An 18,446-nucleotide genomic window follows, 5' to 3' on the forward strand; every position below is an offset into this window, starting at 1 on the left:
TGAGCTATATAACAATGATTCGTTTTCTGTCGATGCATGTATCCAAACTGTTGCTCACCTGTCTAATAAAATGCATAATATATTAAAGTGTCTTTGGTTTTTCCTTGGTTTTTACCAAATTACAGAAATCAAGGGTAATGCAGGAAATGATATCAGTGACAGGTCTGTGTCCTGGTTAAACTTTATTATTTCTCAGGATTTAAACATTCTTGGAAGCATCTGGGATTGTGATAGCCTAGAAATCTAGACGAACCCTAGTGGCAGCAAATCTAATCTGCTTGAGTGTTGTCTAGCAACTCTCGATACACTTCTGAGCTGTAAAAACCAAACTCTGGTCAGGCCAATCACATCCTTATATATAGTCAGTAGGTGGGCTTAGTTAACATAATGACGGCCGACTTGCGTGCTACTTGAAAACAGCTTTCAAACGGCGGTCTTTCGAATCGGCTTTAGCCGTGACTCTGGAAGACTTGGGGTTAAGACTTTGAGAAAAGAACAAAGAACGGCACTGAAATCATTCTTAAGAAGGGAAGATGTGTTCAGAGTTTTGTTTTTTTCTCTTTCAACTATCTCCGCTTCGCCTTCTTTGCTGCTCTGGTTGGTTGTAACTCCATCTTGATGTGGGTCTGGCTTGTCAGGCTAGGTTTGTGATACAAGTCAGCAAAATATATAGCATTGTTCAAGTGGTTTTTGTATATTTAAATCCAAAAAATCTTACATATTATGCCTTTAAATCATAAATATTGTGCCACTACATCTGACCTGCATTTTCACACAAAAAATCATTACATTCATCAGAGGTATACAGAAGTCCTTTACTGTTTTATCACTTTCTTGTCAAAATACCTTTTTTTTGTAAAATTCTTAATAAAAATAAATAAATAAATTATATATATATATATATATATATATATATATATATATATATATATATATATATATATATATATATATAATACCATATATAATATATATAATACCAGTAAAACAAACAAAAACAAAAAACACTGGTGTTCTTTTTTTAAAATGTATTGTAAACCATTATATATACTTTTTAATGTTTGTCTTAAAAAAAAAGTAAAAAAAAAGTAAAACGAACAATGCTAATTGTTGTAGAAATGGTGGTCCCTGAAATGGCTGGAGTTATTTGGGTCTGTAAATGATCTAGAGAGCATATTATGTTGATGGATGCTTTTAACGTAATCTGCGCACGTCAGTAGGCTATTATATAACTTGTAACAATGTGTCTAGGCGGATGAAAAGTACGACGCAATATTTTCACGCTGCAGTGCGTTCCTCACATCCTGACCGCTACATAAGGACACACGAGTTCCCAACTTTGTCCCACGGTGTGACAAGCAGACAGCGGAGGCGTGGTCTCTGACGTCACTTGGGCTGAACCGTACTACAGCACTAGTCTGGCTGGATGTCTGACTCAGCCACGCAGGTTGTTTGGGAATACATTTTAAACGCATGTTTTGATTAAACAGACTATAAATGCTCGCTCGTTCCTCTTGCGTTGGACTACGTGCGTCTTGTATTTTGGGCAGTTTGGGGAAGTGCGGCAATAGGTAAGTTATAGTAAGCAATATCAGCGAGTCGAGTTTCTGCACGCTGTACACAAGTTGGCACTGTCCCAGTCACGCGCTGTAAGTCAGGCATGTAGGCTATATGTCATTTTACATTGCATTGCTCTGCGACTGTTTTTTACAGAGGTTTTGATGCTGTGCATGCAAAACAGTGCTTTTACTTTTGAGCTACAATCCAATACTGCAGTTTGTATTATTATTATTATTATTATTATTATTATTATTATTATTATTATTATTATTATTATTAATCTATTATTGAAATGCAAAAGTTGCTCTTTTAATGCAAGGATTGTAATAGCAAGTTGATTGAGTTATAATTTGTGAAACTAACTGTAAAATGAATGCTTTCAGGTTTTAAGGTCTTTAACAAGAAGATGACCAAGGCTCATGCTCAATCATTTGATAAGTAGGCAATGTCCATGCTAGTATCTCTCTGACCACACCTGCTAATGGACTGAGAGGTTAGTTCAATAAATGTTTCATTTCTATATGTGGACTAGTGCCAATGCTGCAGAAAAGCCCACCGTCCCGATTCCAGGTCACTGTGCCCCCAAGTCTGAGCTATCACTGTCCTGCACCATCACCCGCCTGTTCATCCCTCGCTTCATGGGGCTGTTTTTGCTTTCTCTGACCCTGTTTTATAGCTTGCCACAGACTGCTAGAATTCGTTTCAAATAAATTTGTACTTTTTTATTTATGGACCAAATCAATAACTGCGCAATAACGGCCTCTGCCCAACATATGGTTCCGTTGGAGTTTTAACCCTTGCAAGAAACTTAACGCCACTCAGCTCTCAGGATTTAACCCAAGGACTTTCAAAGTGAGTTAGCACTCAGGATTTAAACCAAGAACTTGCATCCAGGTCAGTTTTAAACAAGCATCAAACACCGAAAACCCTCTGAGCTCATGTAAATAACAAATCATGAGCTCTGACAGCTTCCAGTACCGTGCACTGTTCGAGTACAAACAGGAGAGGGGTGACGATATCTCCCTGCAGCCTGGCGACCTCCTCACGGTCAGTAAGATGGCACTACTGACATCCGAATTCCAGGAGGGTGACGAGAAGTGCCCAAAGGGCTGGCTGCATGGCACCAATGAACGTACTATGGAGAAGGGCAACTTCCCTGGCACCTTTGTGGAGTATGTCGGGGTTGTGAGAACAAGCCTTACTTCAGGGAAGCCCTGGCCAAGACCTGTACCGCCAACGCCTGTAGGGCCTCAGCCCCCAGGGGCCTCAGAAGGTGAGTGTATTTTACCTAATTTAGCTATTATTCTTAAATTTGGCTAAAAAGTACTTTTAACACTATAAATACTATATGTAACACACACACACACACACACACACACACACACACACACACATATATATTAATGCTGTCAAAATGATTAATCACGTAATCACATCAAACATATAAGATTGTTTATTTTATATATATATATATATATATATATATATATATATATATATATATATATATATATATATATATATATACATACATGTATATATATATATATATATATATATATATATATATATATACATACATGTGTGTATATATGTTTGTGTACACTTAATGTTAATGCCTTCATAAGCACCCATAAAGTTTTTGAGTTGTGTTTGCGATGCATCCTGTATTTTTGTAATTTCGCTAGGTGTTGTTAAGGTGCTGTGTGTAAGATTTTCACTTTACTAAAGAATAAAAATACCATAATGCAGATATTTAGGAAACATGCTAAGCTCAGATACACACAAAAACAATGCTACAGCCAGTTATTATACTTTGAACGTGTCGGAATGTCTGTTTTTGTTTTTGTCTGTGCGAAACTGCAGTTTACCGATAGTATTTCGACACCACAGGTTGCCAGTTGTCGGAATGCAAGACGCCGTGTTAGCGTAGAAGCCAGCAAACACACCCGATATCGCAGATTTCTACCAGACCTAAAATGGCAATCTATTTTAAAAATATATATGAATGAGAACATATAAAAACACGAATAAATAAATCAACTCATCAATTACAGTGTGGCTTTTTATTGCCAATTTCGCTCTCTGTTGCGTGTCCTCAAGCTGGCAAACCCCGTGAGCGTTGAATCTGAGGAGGAAGGGGGCGAGGGAAACCACGATCTCCAATATTTCGAATTTGGACTGCAGTTTCTTTATAGCGTTCTCTATGGCATCCATAATCTTATACCCTCAATTATCAGAGTGAAATGGCTAATTATCTCTTCCCTACATTCAGATTAGGCAGCACAACCCTATAATCAAATATTTATAATTTGGACTGTGGTTCCTTTTTCGATCACTAGCTGTCAATCCTACATATCGCACCTTTAAACAGTATGGCATATTGGCTGAGGACACGCATCTAAATCAGAGACGACAAATAAGAAACACCATGGCAGGAATCAATTTAAATGTATGCCAAAAGTTGTTGTTTTTTATTAAGAGTTAAATATAAGCATACAATAATCAATATTAGTGGTGTAGTATATGTAAAATATAATTAGAATAAATGTTAGTATAATAAAAAAGCATAATAAAATAATGCTAATGGATGACTTTAACAAACGCATAGACTACAATTAACAGCCTCAGATAATTACAGTAAGTCTACTTGCAGTAGGTCTGTCGTTCTGTAAGTTTTCGTTCAAAATAAATGTCCTTACGGAGAAACGAAATACTATGAAAATAGTTTATGACTTTTTCTCAGTTGATTTAGACTATTTAGGTTTGTATCAAATACAATGGGATTTTCATTGATCAAGAACAGAAGCAATTTTTTTCCACTTGGACAAGCAACTCGCGGACAGCTTTCCCTGTGCTTGAGCGTAGGTGCCAAAGCTGCTGTGGATCGGCTTACACGGATCTCTCAGTGAATAGCAGATTTGAAGAAAATTACCATTGTTTACCCTTGGCAAATAAATAAATGACGGAGAGTTAAATGTGTACTACTAACATTTTATCATGTCAGCTTTATAGTACACTTTAAACAAGGGAATTTATAGTGTTAATGTTAATTAGAGACTCCACCAATGGCTTGGGTATGCAGAACATGCACATCTTATTTGGACTGCATGCTCCTGATATACATCTATGTACAATTATTACCGTATTGGTCTGAATATAAGGCAATGTTTTTTTTCTTAGAAATGCATCTTAAAATACCCAGGTTCGTCTTATATTAAGGGTGTAGACTTTTACATGTCAATAATAGACCCGGAACGATAGGTGGCACCAATTACGTGTAAAGCTGGTTTAAATGTAGTCATTTGTACATTTTACCTGTATTTACCATACCAAAAAAATAAAAAATAAATAAAGCATTTTCTTTATAAAAAGATTTTTTATAAAATGCAAGATTCGGTCTTCAAAAAGAACAAACTATGTAATATATTCAGAACAAACTATGTAATATGTTGACTGCCCTTGACCGTGCATGCGCTCGTGCCATCGGTTTTGTACTGGATCTTCTTATTTATTTATAATAAACTTTTGTTAGTTGCGATTAACCAAGATTATGACAACAATTTAACAGCCCTACTAATGCATACATGCATACACATTTAAAATTTGTTTTATTTATTTATATTCTTCTTTTATAAAACGATGCTTACATAGACTACATGTATACCTTTACACACACATACATATTTACACATGCAACTTGTGTATCATCATGGAGTCACAAAATATTACCACATCTCTATGGCATCCATAATTTTATACCCTCAATCTTCAGAGCAAGATGGCTAATTATCTCCTCCCTACATTCAGATTAGGCAGCACAACCCTATAATAAAACCCTTCAGTTGAAATTTGAGGACATTGTGTGCAAATCACAGACCTCAGCTCCCACTAGAAACGTTAGGCTACTTTCAATGCTGAATTTAGGGATCTCTCAAGGATTTGTGAATGTCTCTGAAAAAAGATAAGGCATAAGTACCTGCACAAATGGCGACTTTAAAAAAGACTAAATCATATTTCAAATGTGTTAAGCTCTTTATGGGGCATGCGTTGCCCCTGTGTTTCTGATTGTGGTACAGTCTGCTTGTGGGGGTGTTCATATGCTAACTAGGTCAGACAGTCAACTCTGGTTTTTCCAAGAGTGTTCTTCTCTCTTACCGTCTAGGGTGCATGTATCTTTTATGGTGACGGTTTAGGTTGTATTTACACTATTTGTGTTTTATGCACTGTAGATCGCCTTTTAGTGACTTGAGTTCCTTTGTTTCAGCCAAGGCACAGAGATGGTGATAAACAGCATAGCAAAGCCGTTCCTTAGTGTCGGGAGAGGCAAAAACATGCAGTTCTGTTGAATAATTGATCACTGGTGCATTGGATGGCTGACAGTCAGCCAATCATTAGACTCGCATCGTGCCAAGGGATCCTTGTGGAACACTGATGAAACTTACCCTGATTGAAGAGAGTTTTATGAGCCTTGCAAATTGTCAAGTTTACCGAATCGATCAAATGGGTCGGTTCAATTTTTGTGTTTTTGTTTTTAATCATGCATTACAGAGAAAGTTGTAAGCTTTTGGAACTGTGAATATGGGTCACCAATTCAGAATATTGACATAGACTTTGAACTTGTTACACTGATTATTTTTATATTATTAAAGGTACATTTTCATATCATTAGAGCCTAGATGTGTGGTTGACCTACATGTAGAGTCTACTCACACTACATTTTAAGCTTGCAAAATTATTTAGGACTCTGCAATGATTATGGACAGCAGGATATTATGTCAAGCCCTGTGGCCTCGGTTTTGAATTAATATTAATATTAAATAATGATCAGATTATACTGTTATAAATTAAATATAATTGGAATACAGTCCCAACATTGCAATCAATCAGTTTTCATTTAAATTAAAATTTGCAGGTCAGTTATGGGATCAATTTACCATCAAAAGTATTGTGTTAATGGATCAAAAAATAATTAGCTTGATGTCATCATTGATGGCGTAGAAAATTCTGATACTGCTCCATGGGGGCTGTGATTATGGGATGTGTTTCAACCGAACCAGAAAAGACCTCAATTTGATAGACCTACAACCAATCAGAGCAAAGGAGCAACGCATAGTTGTTAACAGAACTCAACTGCACACACACTGGAAGAAGATGAGTGTAAACAATCTTTGCCAGTGTTTTAAAAAGAATTGAAGGATACACTCAGTACTTACCAACACAATCATAATTTTTGAGCGAAATAGTTAGTTCTCAGTTTAGGATAAGAACAAATTCAACCCAATGCTTACATTACTGTTAATCATCTGTCCATTATCATATAAAGCCCATCCTAACAATTTGATTGGTCCAAACAGCTCCTGTTCGGGCATAGTTGCTCCACAACGACTCAAGTCCAGACCGAATTTCCTAAACTCAAATGTTGTGGGCGGGGCTAAATTCCCCTGGCATCCAGGCTATGCTTAAATCATGTTTCTGCTCATTTACATTTTTTGTACGGTTATGCTGTTTTCCCTCACTCTTGTTTCCACGTTCTGCATTTGCTTTTTCAAATGTTGTTGTATAGATTGTAAATATTCAATTTCATGTGTTTTTATTCTGTTTAAACAACAAAAAGCTAAACTGATTGTTGGAAAGCTGGCAATAACAATTGTTCCCATGTCCCTAGGACATTTGGGCGTGATTTAATCCATTTAATCCTCACTAGCTATGATTCCATCCACCTGGCTATTTTTATGCGCATTTTAGGATATCGCACGAAAAAGCAGTGGATGGAAAAGCAAAGTCTGTCGTCAGAGTGGTTCAGTATATTTCTCTCCAAGAACTCTTACCCGACTGCATTCCCAAACAGCAGCATCTGCCTCTGTTTCGTCTGCGCGCTCTGAGACCCAAATAATTCAATACATACTAAAATTATTTTATACAGCTTCTCTTACTTTTCTTTGTGATATTTAACACCACTTTATCAAGTTAAGACGATTCTGTTCTCTTTGAAACACTGGACGGAAATGGGGCTTTATTCACAAATGTTATACGTGTTATTTCTATTTTGTGCACAAGTTATATGCGCAACTTTGTGTGGAAAGCTGTAGCATGGTATTGCTTATTTTCTCTAGATAGTGGCTGAAATGGAGATTTTCCAAGATTCACCATATGTTTCTTTGTGTATTAGCATAGTTTTATAAGGTCAGCAACCATCTTTATTTATTTTTTTGTCCCTTCTTCCACTGTCATTCTCAGCAGAGGCATAATTATCATTTTGTGTTTGAGCAAATTTGCTCAAGTGTTACAAAATTTGGCTTAATAACGGCACTATGTCATGTCTCATACATACAATTAGCTGTCAAATGCTGGGCAGGCAAACTTTCTGTGCAGAGAGGGTGCATTTCACAGCTGGTTTCGCTCTTTGTCTTTATCCCACTATCAATAAAATGACACGTTCCATGGATACAATGAGGCAAATATCAACTTAGCTGCCCACCAGCACTGTGAACGTGTCAGTCAAACCCTGCGACCTTCACATTCAGCGTTATCCTTGTTATTGACTTTAGATCCATCTCCTTTGATCACTGATGCCTGATTACTTGACTCTAATTTCTCAAAGGCCTTGTGCTGTCGTATGTTTGATGAGGAAAAGCCACTTTTGGTGTTAAACTCTGATCAAGCATATGGTGATGTGTTAATAGATGAGTCAAAAAGCTGCTAAGTGGGGATGATGGTTTCCGAAGCGCCTCTGGAAGCAACTCTTTCTGCGATCAATTTTCCAGACGTGCAGGTCAGGCACCAGGGCTGTTTTTGTGGCTAGGCTTAATGAGGAACTGAGCTGTGTGACGGTCATCCATTAAGCATACTGAGGAAAAAAAAAATGTTTTTCTACCTTTTAAATAACTCCAGCATTGCACCAGGGATGGGCTCTATGGCTGTCAAAAGTAACATTTTATTATTAATGTGAGGGATGCACCGATGCCAATTTTTGAGAACCAATCTGATTCGAGTATTGGTCGATACCGATACTAAACTGATCCGATTACAATGCAGTTTTGTTTTAAAAATTCTATGTAGAATTTCTAAACCGCAGTGTGTCGAATTGAAAATCACTCTTTTGTGAGTTAAACACATTTAACTAAATACAAACTTCATTATAAAGAAAAACAATCTATGAAAAAAAATTGCCTACTACTATAGATGGTGAATAAATTAGATTCGTGGATAATTCTGCAGCAAGTTACAAAATCACAATAATTGTATAAAATCTAAACATTTAGTGGGGGAAAAATAAAGGAAACCACATAAGTGAATAAGGTAAATCTGGTAAAATGTTACACAAAAAAATATTCATGAAAAACAAGTGAATATATAGAAATAGAAAGTAAAAAGTAACATGATTTACAGCAATAAACTGCAGCAAGATAGTTATTTTTTGAGAAACCATAGAGTGTTATATACAGATCAAGCATAATAACAGAAACAATGAATAATCTCAGAGAGAGTTTTATAGTGTTGACTGTCGTAACCGAACATGACACAGTTTGAAAGCTGAATGGAGAGTGACTGAGCTGCAGCGGAGGGAAGCATGCATTGACGTGAACTTGAATTTAATGACTTAAGTATTCATCTGTACCTCACATTAAACTATGGAATGGCTTCAGAACACTTATAATATAGTGCACACATTGTTAATGATGCTTTATAATGTTTTTGTGCCTTTTGTAGGGTACTGTGTTAACAATAACACAGAATATTATGCGCTCAGTATCGTATTTGAATCGGTCCTGTTTGACCGATACCCGATCTGGCAAATAATGGCGGATCGGAGCCGATAACGATACTGAGTATCAGATTGGTGCTTCCCTAGTTAATGTTGGCCAATTTCGTATCTGTTTTTTTTGTTTTTTGTTGTTGCTGTTTACAGATTTTAGTGCTGTCACAGGAACAGGTGTGACACATGTCAGGTATAGTGAGATTTTATGCAAAAAGTATAGATAATGCCAGATTTAAGCATCATGAAACAAGTATGAAAACTATGAGTGCAATAAGCGTCAAAGTATATGTGTAGCTAAATTTTTTCATGAATTTTTATGCTGTTTTAAAAAATAGAGATGGTGTTTGTTACTTTTAAAGTCAATTTAAATTTAAAGGGTCGATTAATTGAGAAATCAATATTCCCTTGAGCTTTTGATATATAAAAGGTCATGGTAATATAAGATTATCCTGTAAGTTTCAGAGCTGAAAAAAAGCTTTTATAGACCCCAGGCCCAGAAAACGATGGCGTGCTTCATCTTTGTCATAGCGCTTCTGTAGAGGTGTGTTAAGAGACATCATAATTTAAATAACAGATTTGTTTCATGCTACTAACAGAAACGACATGAAGTTTATCACTTTAGCCACTGGCTTGATTCACTGATGCTACAAGACGGCCAGCGACGGGACTGACAGTATTAAAAGATTTTTTTTTTAAAGTCAGTTTGAACTTGAACGATTAGTTACACATCAGAAATCCAAGATCCCAGATCAGGCATTAATGAACACTGTTACTCACTGTTTGTGGCGGTGCTGTTGAATCCATATAGTAAAGCCTGTGCTGCTGACAGCAACTGATAAACTGAATCCATTCTCTACTAATTCTCTGGGGAGGCAAAAGCAGAGGAAGGGGAGGTAACCTTTCCTGGTATGACGTCCTAACAGGAGAATTAAAGATCAGCTTGTCCGGGCTGTAATTTTCTCAAAGGCAGAGAAATGTCAGAGCAAAATTTCTAGCCACTTGGGGACAATATTCAGGCTAGGGGAACTCGTATTAATGTTGAAAAACCTCATAAAATAAAAAATTCATGCCATGGGGCCTTGGAATTAATTTTTACAACAGATTAAACGGTTGACAGCCTTATTGTGCAATATATCAAGCAAACCCGTGCAATTCTATGGTATGCCGTTGTTTATCTATGGTATGGTATGGTACTAATCACCCTACTAAAAAACACCCACTATGATTAAATGGGTCATGGCATGGATTTTTCTTTATTTTAATGTTCCTTGAAGTTACTTTATAATGTTATAAAAGTTTTCTTTTAACCTTTCAAAAAAGTTTCTATGCAAACTCTCCATTGCACTACCCTGTGTACAAAACAATCTGCAGTCAAATGCTTTGAATAAACATATAATAATTTGAATTGATCCAGGATGCAATCAAAGCTGCAGTCCGTAACTTTTTGCACTAGTGGTTAATAAACAGAACTGCACGTGTCTTGCGGAAGAACATTGCAGCCGGAGCTACTTCTCTCTGTTTATGTCTATGGCGGATCACACAGGGACTGTGCTCCTCCGCAGCGGTACCTACCAGTCTGGTCTGAAATAGTCCCAATATAAACACATATTATAAGTCTACCATAATGATTCATGGTAAGACAAATAGACTGTTTGGAAAATGGATTCATGTACATTCTCATTATATATTTTTTGTAAATCTTGAACACAAAAAAAGTTACGGACAACAGCTTTAAATCTTTACACACCATTAATTGAAGTTTTCTGTTTTTCCATGTTTTTACTGTTATACGATAGGGAGCGCTATGACACATCTTCTGAAAGAGTACTGAATCTCCTGATCAAAACACATTTGGTGAATATGCAAAAAATGAATATGTATATATAATATAACATGATCATCAGCATTAAGCAGCAAGTAAATAAAAACTGCCTAATATTACTAAATGTTAACCCAGGACGGGCTATAGGACTGTGCAAGCTTTGGGGGTGTTGATGTTCTTTATTTACTGTTCTTTCTTTTGATACATTGCATATTGAGATTTTCATTCAACAAAATATTCTGCAAGCCATTCAATTTGTGGGGAGAAAACGCTAGCAGGGAAAGAGTTAAAAATAAACCATCCACTTGTTTTAAGATATGTGCAGAGATCCAAACAAGCTGTTTAAACCATTTGCTTTAAAACAAATGTTTATTTACTTTTCCATTTTCCCTGCTGTCAGAACAACGACAGAAATTGAACAGGCATCTGTATACTGTATCCAGTGTAGATGGCATAATAAAAATAATAATGATCTCAACTTGATTTGAAGTTGTTACAAGCTTCATTTATGCTACTCTGCTTGATTTGCCCTTGTGTCGTGCTTCATGCTCCCATGTGACAGGGAGGTTCAGACTCGGCCAAGGCTCTGGCAGAACACTTGTTGGCTCTGATACTTCTTTGTTGCGCTCGGTTCCACATTAGCTGCAAAATGTGGTGGAGCGATTTCAAAAACCTAACCTTTTTAAGCTCCAATTAAGACGTTGTGATTTTTATAGCATAATTTCTGAACCAAGTGGCCCTGCACAACCCAGGTGAGCTTGGCCAAAGCACATAAAAACTGAGAGCCAGTTTTGAAAAACAGGATTTTTTCCCCCTGAAGATAATACCTCAGGCTCCTGTTGTATGTGTTTTTTTTTTTCTTCCTTCCTCCTCACTGCAGAAGGTTTTATATTCCTACACAGCGAGAAGCTGTTAACGCCAAAACACTGACAGCAGTGGTAATGCTAGGAAATAGGATATTAACATGGATTTTACGCTTATTTGCCTATGTATAGTAGAATTTCATTGTCTCAGCCAGAAAGATCCAGTGTTTTGAATGTCATTTTCTAGAGATTAGATGAACTGTGAATTGATGTCTTGTAGTGGTATCTGTAGTGATGATGACAGGTAATAAAAAAATTGCTATTCATTTTGTTGTTGGGTGAAACAGGCAAGATATTTCAATACATATTTCAATAGAAAGCTGCTTTGTGTTAAGTGACTTCTTTGTGTGAGATGTGCTGTTCATACATCATGCAACAATTGACATTTTTGACCATGAAATTTCACTATAATGTGACCGCACCTTCAGAGTACAGTTTTATCTACACTTGGCACTTCCTGTCCATGTTAAGAAGTAGATCTGGTGTCTGCAGATTATGTAGTGAAGTCATCATTACATTGGATCCACATTAAGAAGTTTTAAATGAGTTATATTTCCAAGCAACATACTGAAATCCCACTAGCTTTCATTTTGGCATTACCAAAACCTGAAACAGGCATGTAATCATTTTACATTTACATGACATGTTTAATTTTACACATCATTTGCAATGCAGGTAGGCATCTCTGTTCTTGCAGCTGTTTGGCATTAGAGTGCTTTGTCCCGTGTGCATTTGTGAACAGACGTCTGACGGATTTCGCTTTAAGCATGACAACGAGGGCTGGAGCAGACTCTCTCAGTCCTATCTCTCTAAAAATCCATCTCCACTATCCCACTCCGTGCCATGCCAAGAGGACGAAAGCCCAGTCTTTGTGTGTCATTTTATCCCGCTGTTGTGTCTTGCTTGTTTTCCATGAAGCCCGGGGATGATGATAAACACTGCCTTCACTTGGGAGAACATTGCGCCATAAATCTGTTTCTATCCTTATTTCTATGCTGTGGTTCAGGATTTGATTGTGGTTTTCTGAAATTTAGAGAAAAGCACAAAATGGCTAAAGCTGCTTCTCAATATTACACTTTCTCCAGCTATTTATGAGCACCCATAAAGACTCATGCCTTTTATGTCCTTATTTTATGTCCCCTTCATCTATGCATTTTAAATGCGACCGAAAGGCCCACGATAAATTTGTTGCAGTGTTAATTAACCAACATATACACAAGGATATAAAATGCACCAGGGTAAAATAGATGGTGTACTGCCTTTTATAAACAAGGGTGGATCTTTGTGGGTCTTTGTTTTTTATACAGGCATAGTATGACCTCAGCTAAAATGAATCTCTAGTCTTATTGTTAACCTGTTTGTGTGTTCATTCTAATGGTGCAGATTTGGTGTTTAAGAAACATTTTATTCTTATTATTAATGTTATCAATGTTAAACAGTTTCTGTTAATTTAATACAATAGTTTTTTTCAGTATTATTTGATTAATAAGAATTATTATGTTAAATTGATGACATTGTAAATGTCTTTAGTCACTTTTGATCAATTTGATCCATCCTACACTGTAAAAAAAATATATTGTTGGTTTAACTTAGTGACCTGGTTGCCTTAAAATTTAGTTTATTAAAATTACAAATTTGAATTGATACAATGAAGAAAATTAATTTAAACTCATAAAAAATATTCACTTCAACATACAAAAAAAGATAAATCTTGAAAATAGCACAATTTGGCATGTTTCACTGCATCATCACTAATAAAACGCACACAATTGCCCAATATGTTTACAAAGTCTTTTAATAATATTTGATAAATGTTGATTTTCAAAAATGCTCAATTTTTTTTTATTTCAATCAACTCAAAATGTTAAGGCAACCAGGTAACTTATTTAAAAAAAAAAAAAAAAAAATTGTACAGTGTATACTTCTATGTATATGTATACTTTAAAGCAGCACTAGGTAACTTTTCAACCTTCATAATATATTTTTTAAGACTCTTGTGATGATAAATCGACTTACAATAGGTTGAATGACACGTCTGCCATAGCCGGATGGGGTCTGTATCGTTTTTAATTGTACTTTTAAACTTCGGGTTTTGGGTAGTAACCCGAGAACAAAATGAACTACAAAATTTGACTGCTTTACGGCATATACGTCACTTCCACCAACACCCACACTTCCTTAAATTCGGACGTGCGAGCCCAACTTTGTTCGTCGGATAATAGTCATGTCCGAAGCAGCACAGACACAAATAAGAAAGAAAAGGTTTTGTTGGAGGAAAGCAATAAGAGGAAATGAAAAAGTGATGTGATTAAAGGCAGGACGAGGATCAACACTGGACCAGCGTTTGCTCGTCGGCGTGAGCAGAAGGAGGCGTGCCCGACCGATGCTGTCCTGCTTGTTATGGTGATTACCTACCAACAAAAATTTAACTGAAGTATCATATAGATTCTGTAAAACGGTAACCAATAGACTACTATAATGAGGCTGGCTTGTAAACGTGAGTATCGTGATTATTTGGCGTTTGAAAAAAATAAAACCCATGAAATGATATTCATATGACATGCTGAAACATGCCACTGACTGTAACGTTACCTGGGATGAAGACATTTCCCACGCGCCACCAGAAGAACTCGAACTCCTCCGGCAGTGTTCAGGGGAACTGTTAGTGCTGCACCGACCCGCGGGACCCGCTTTTATGAAGTTATTTGGACCGCACCGCACCACTGTATATATTTTTACAACCCGCCGCGCACCCGCGACCATTAAATAGACATGCGGGGTCCGCGGGTTATGAGACAACCCACGCATCACTAGTTCAGGGCTATCAGGGTTGTCATGTCAACAAATGCACGCGCGATGGCATCTCCTGTTGTAGGATGACAGATCTTACGACAGTAGCTGAGGACATTATTTTTTCCAAACTGTAGGGGGACCCCGAGAGCAAAAGTAGCCAAGTGCGGCTTTAAGCTTTTTCTTAAAATAATGTACTTTTTACTTTTGTTTAAATTCTATTCTAAAAATTAATTTCTAATCATTCTATTTGAGTATTATATATTATATTAATTGGCCATTAAAGCTCATTCTGGTACAGTATATTATTCCTCACTTCTCAGGATAATTTTAATTTGTCATTCCAGAGTGATCAGTTTAGTGGGATTTACACTTTCAGGTAATCAGCTCCATAAATAGAAAAAGAAAAAAGGAAACCTTAAAATTACAGTTTTACAAACACACCAGTCCTTAGCATCAGCACATACCTTCAAGCCACTTGAGTGGAGTGGTGGAGTGGAATGCACGTTTCCATTATAGCATTAGATGTGCTGCTGACTGGCTTGGATTTAAACTCAGATGCACGCCTGGATGGCAACATTTGTTGCAAAAAAAAAAAAAAAAAAAAAAAAAAAATATATATATATATATATATATATATATATATATATATATATATATATATATATATATATATATATATATATATATATATATATATAGGATACAGGACCAATACACTGGACACTCTAGGCTCTTTTAAGAATTGTTCTTTTTAGCGTGTCCCCATAAGAGTGTTGCAATGAGCCGGAGGCTGATGGTTAATCTTGGCCATTCTCGAAAATGCCACAGATGTTTCTGGTGAGAGTGAAGGATATTTACAGAGGGAGTTTCAGAGGTTTATCTTGGTTGAAATTCGAAAGTGTTCCTGACCTCTCCAGCTTTTACTGCTTCAACATTCCTTGTGTTGAATGCTCTTATTGTGTTGGCATTTTAAGACTCAAAGTCAGGGTATAGCGGGTGAAGTGCTTTTGCATGTTTGTGTATGTGTGAGAGAAGTGAATACCCAGTATGCCAACTGTCAGTTGGGATTTGGAGAATAGAGCCTCTGTTATAAAGCAACGGGCTGCGGTTTGATGTGATATGCTTTTGCATGTGTTCGGACTGTCATACATATATTTAGAAGTATGTCAATGTAGTGTTTTATTTATTTATTTTTACATTCACACATGAATCAAATAAAGGCAGTTTTCAATATACAATTCAGCAGATAAAATTCAGCAGCACTATACATTTAGATGTAGGTGCGTATAATGGTTCGCTGTGGTGAAATAGATTTGATTCAGAGAAATTGGTTAGATATATTTTGTGCAGAAGCGATCTTCATCCAGCCAGGAAGAACATGGTATCTCTAAAGGTCAAGAGGCTAGCTTTGCCTTTTACATTTTTTATAAAACTGTTCCATCATAAAGTGTTTCAAATTGATTGTGAAATTACGGGGGGAAAAAATAGCTTTCTTTTTCTCTCACTTGTAATTCATTTGTTGTGTGGAAGTGTGTGCTAGAAATATACAGCGGCTAACCGCACGGCATTAGAAATAAATAGTAAATAAAATGTCTGTGGTGTTATGGTATGTCAGCTGCAAAGCATGAAAAGCAAAACTATATTTGCATTAGTTCAACCTAGTGTATTTAAATAAAAAAAAATACATTTACACAATAATTTTGTAAAATATTATTACAGTTTAAAACAAATGTTTTCTGTTTCGATATATTTATGAAATGTTTGTTATTCCTGTGAAGGAAAAGCTGAATTTTCAGCAGCCTTTCCTCTAGTGTCACATGATCCTTCAGAAATCATTCTAATATGCTGAATTACTGCTCAGGAAACATTTATAGCAAGTTAGCTCAAAAGGGAAATATAAATAATTAATTATAACAAGTTGTAATTAATTAGAAATATTTGGATCAGTTAATAGAATTAACTTTATGTAGCACAATTAATATTACAAGCAACTAACCTGTTTGTCCAGTGAACACTCGGTATTAAACATCTGTAAACTCCCAGAAAGATTATAGCCAAAGATAAAATAGCCAAGGTCAAAGAGATAATGCCTTTTTAACTCCCGCAGGGGTCATACCACTCGAGTTTGATGTGACCGATGTAAAGGGTGACATTTCAGGCGGGAAAGGTTCCTTTGTTTGGAAGCTGACTCATTTGCATGAGCAGAGTGGGCTGGCATTGTTTTATACCTTTATACTCTGATTAATATAACAAGCACATAATGTACGTAATAAGGAGGTGATATACACTGATGGGTAGAGGGTTAAACAAGGATAGAAGCATGATACCAATAAGGTTACATTATCTAATATAGTTCTATCATAAGGCATGCATAAAATTGAATTCAATACAAAATAAAATATACAAAACAGTAATAACACAAACAAAAATCAAAACAGTCTGTTTGAATAAGTTTTGAATGCCGCTGAGAGCGGACTCTTCACTCCTTCGGGTCATAAAGCGCCTTATCTTTTTTGTTTTGTTGCTGTTGCCATGGTTAACAGGGACATGTTCTGCCAGGTTGCCAATTTTGTGTAACAAAACCAGCCCAATTGCCCAATAATGGTCCAAAACTATCCCAATCACATTCCTGAGGGTCACTTCAACCCACGGATTGAAAAACACGACCTGGGGAAAGAATGTAAAAGTAGCCTCACTTGATGAGATTACTCATTGAATATAACGGATAATTGTATGTCTGATCAGTCCATCTGCTACACATTTCTTATTATATCAGTATTGAAAACAGTTGTGTTGTTTGCTTTTGTGGAAACGGTTCAAGTTATATGACATAGAAATATTTGTAACAATGCAGAAGTATTTGCTGTCAATTTTGATCTTTACTTTTCTTGCTGATTAGAAGCATTTGGAAAAAGCATTAAACAATTCCCAGACAATAAACAGAGCATGCATGCATTAAGACACACTAATAGCAATTCTCAATTCAGTTAATTGTTCCCAGCATGTGATGGGCAATATGAATTTATCAAATACAGTTAGAATGAAAGTCTGTACAGGGAAAATATTAACCAGAACAGAACTAGGATAATACAGGGCAGAAAGTATTGTAGGTTTAGTGCAGTTGACCTTTTATACATTTTTTTTAATGCTATTTATAATTTATAAAAGAAACGGTTCGCATTAAAGAGTTAGTTCACCCCCCCCCCCAAAATAAATAAAAATAATGTAATTAATTACTTTCTCCTGTGTTGTTTGACACCTATAAGACCTCCGTTCATCTTCGCAACACAAATGAAGATATTTTTGTTGAAATCCGATGGCTCAGATAGGCCTCCATTGTCACCAATGCCATTTCCTCTCTCAAGACCCGTAAAGGCACTAAAGACGTCGTTACAAAGTCCATCTTACTACACTACACTATCGTTTTATGAAGCGACGAGAATAGTTTTTGTGCAAAAATAACTATTTTTTTTAGTGATGGCCAATTTCAAAACAGCTTCCAGAAGCCTCGGAACGTTTCTATTAGCGTATCGTTTCATGATTCAGATCGCGTGTCAAACCGCCAAACTCGAAATCGGCCATCTAACATAAGTCGTTATTTCTGTTTTTTTGCACACAAAAACTATCCTTGTCGCTTCATAAAATT

At 36.2% G+C, this 18,446-nt stretch overlaps 1 protein-coding gene across 1 annotated transcript in view; it reads left to right on the top strand.

The window, feature by feature from the left end:
• Positions 1 to 1,371: 1,371 nt before the first annotated feature.
• Positions 1,372 to 18,446, top strand: part of pik3r3b (phosphoinositide-3-kinase, regulatory subunit 3b (gamma)) — a 216,198-nt gene continuing 199,123 nt past the window's right edge. Inside the window, 2 exon segments of the mRNA XM_067459846.1 lie at positions 1,372 to 1,571; positions 1,944 to 2,833. Coding sequence (XP_067315947.1) covers positions 2,515 to 2,833 — 319 coding nt within the window. The 5' untranslated portion in view covers positions 1,372 to 1,571; positions 1,944 to 2,514.

This window comes from Pseudorasbora parva, chromosome 12 (genome assembly GCF_024679245.1).
Source record: "Pseudorasbora parva isolate DD20220531a chromosome 12, ASM2467924v1, whole genome shotgun sequence".
NCBI classification, from domain to species: Eukaryota; Metazoa; Chordata; class Actinopteri; order Cypriniformes; family Gobionidae; genus Pseudorasbora; species Pseudorasbora parva.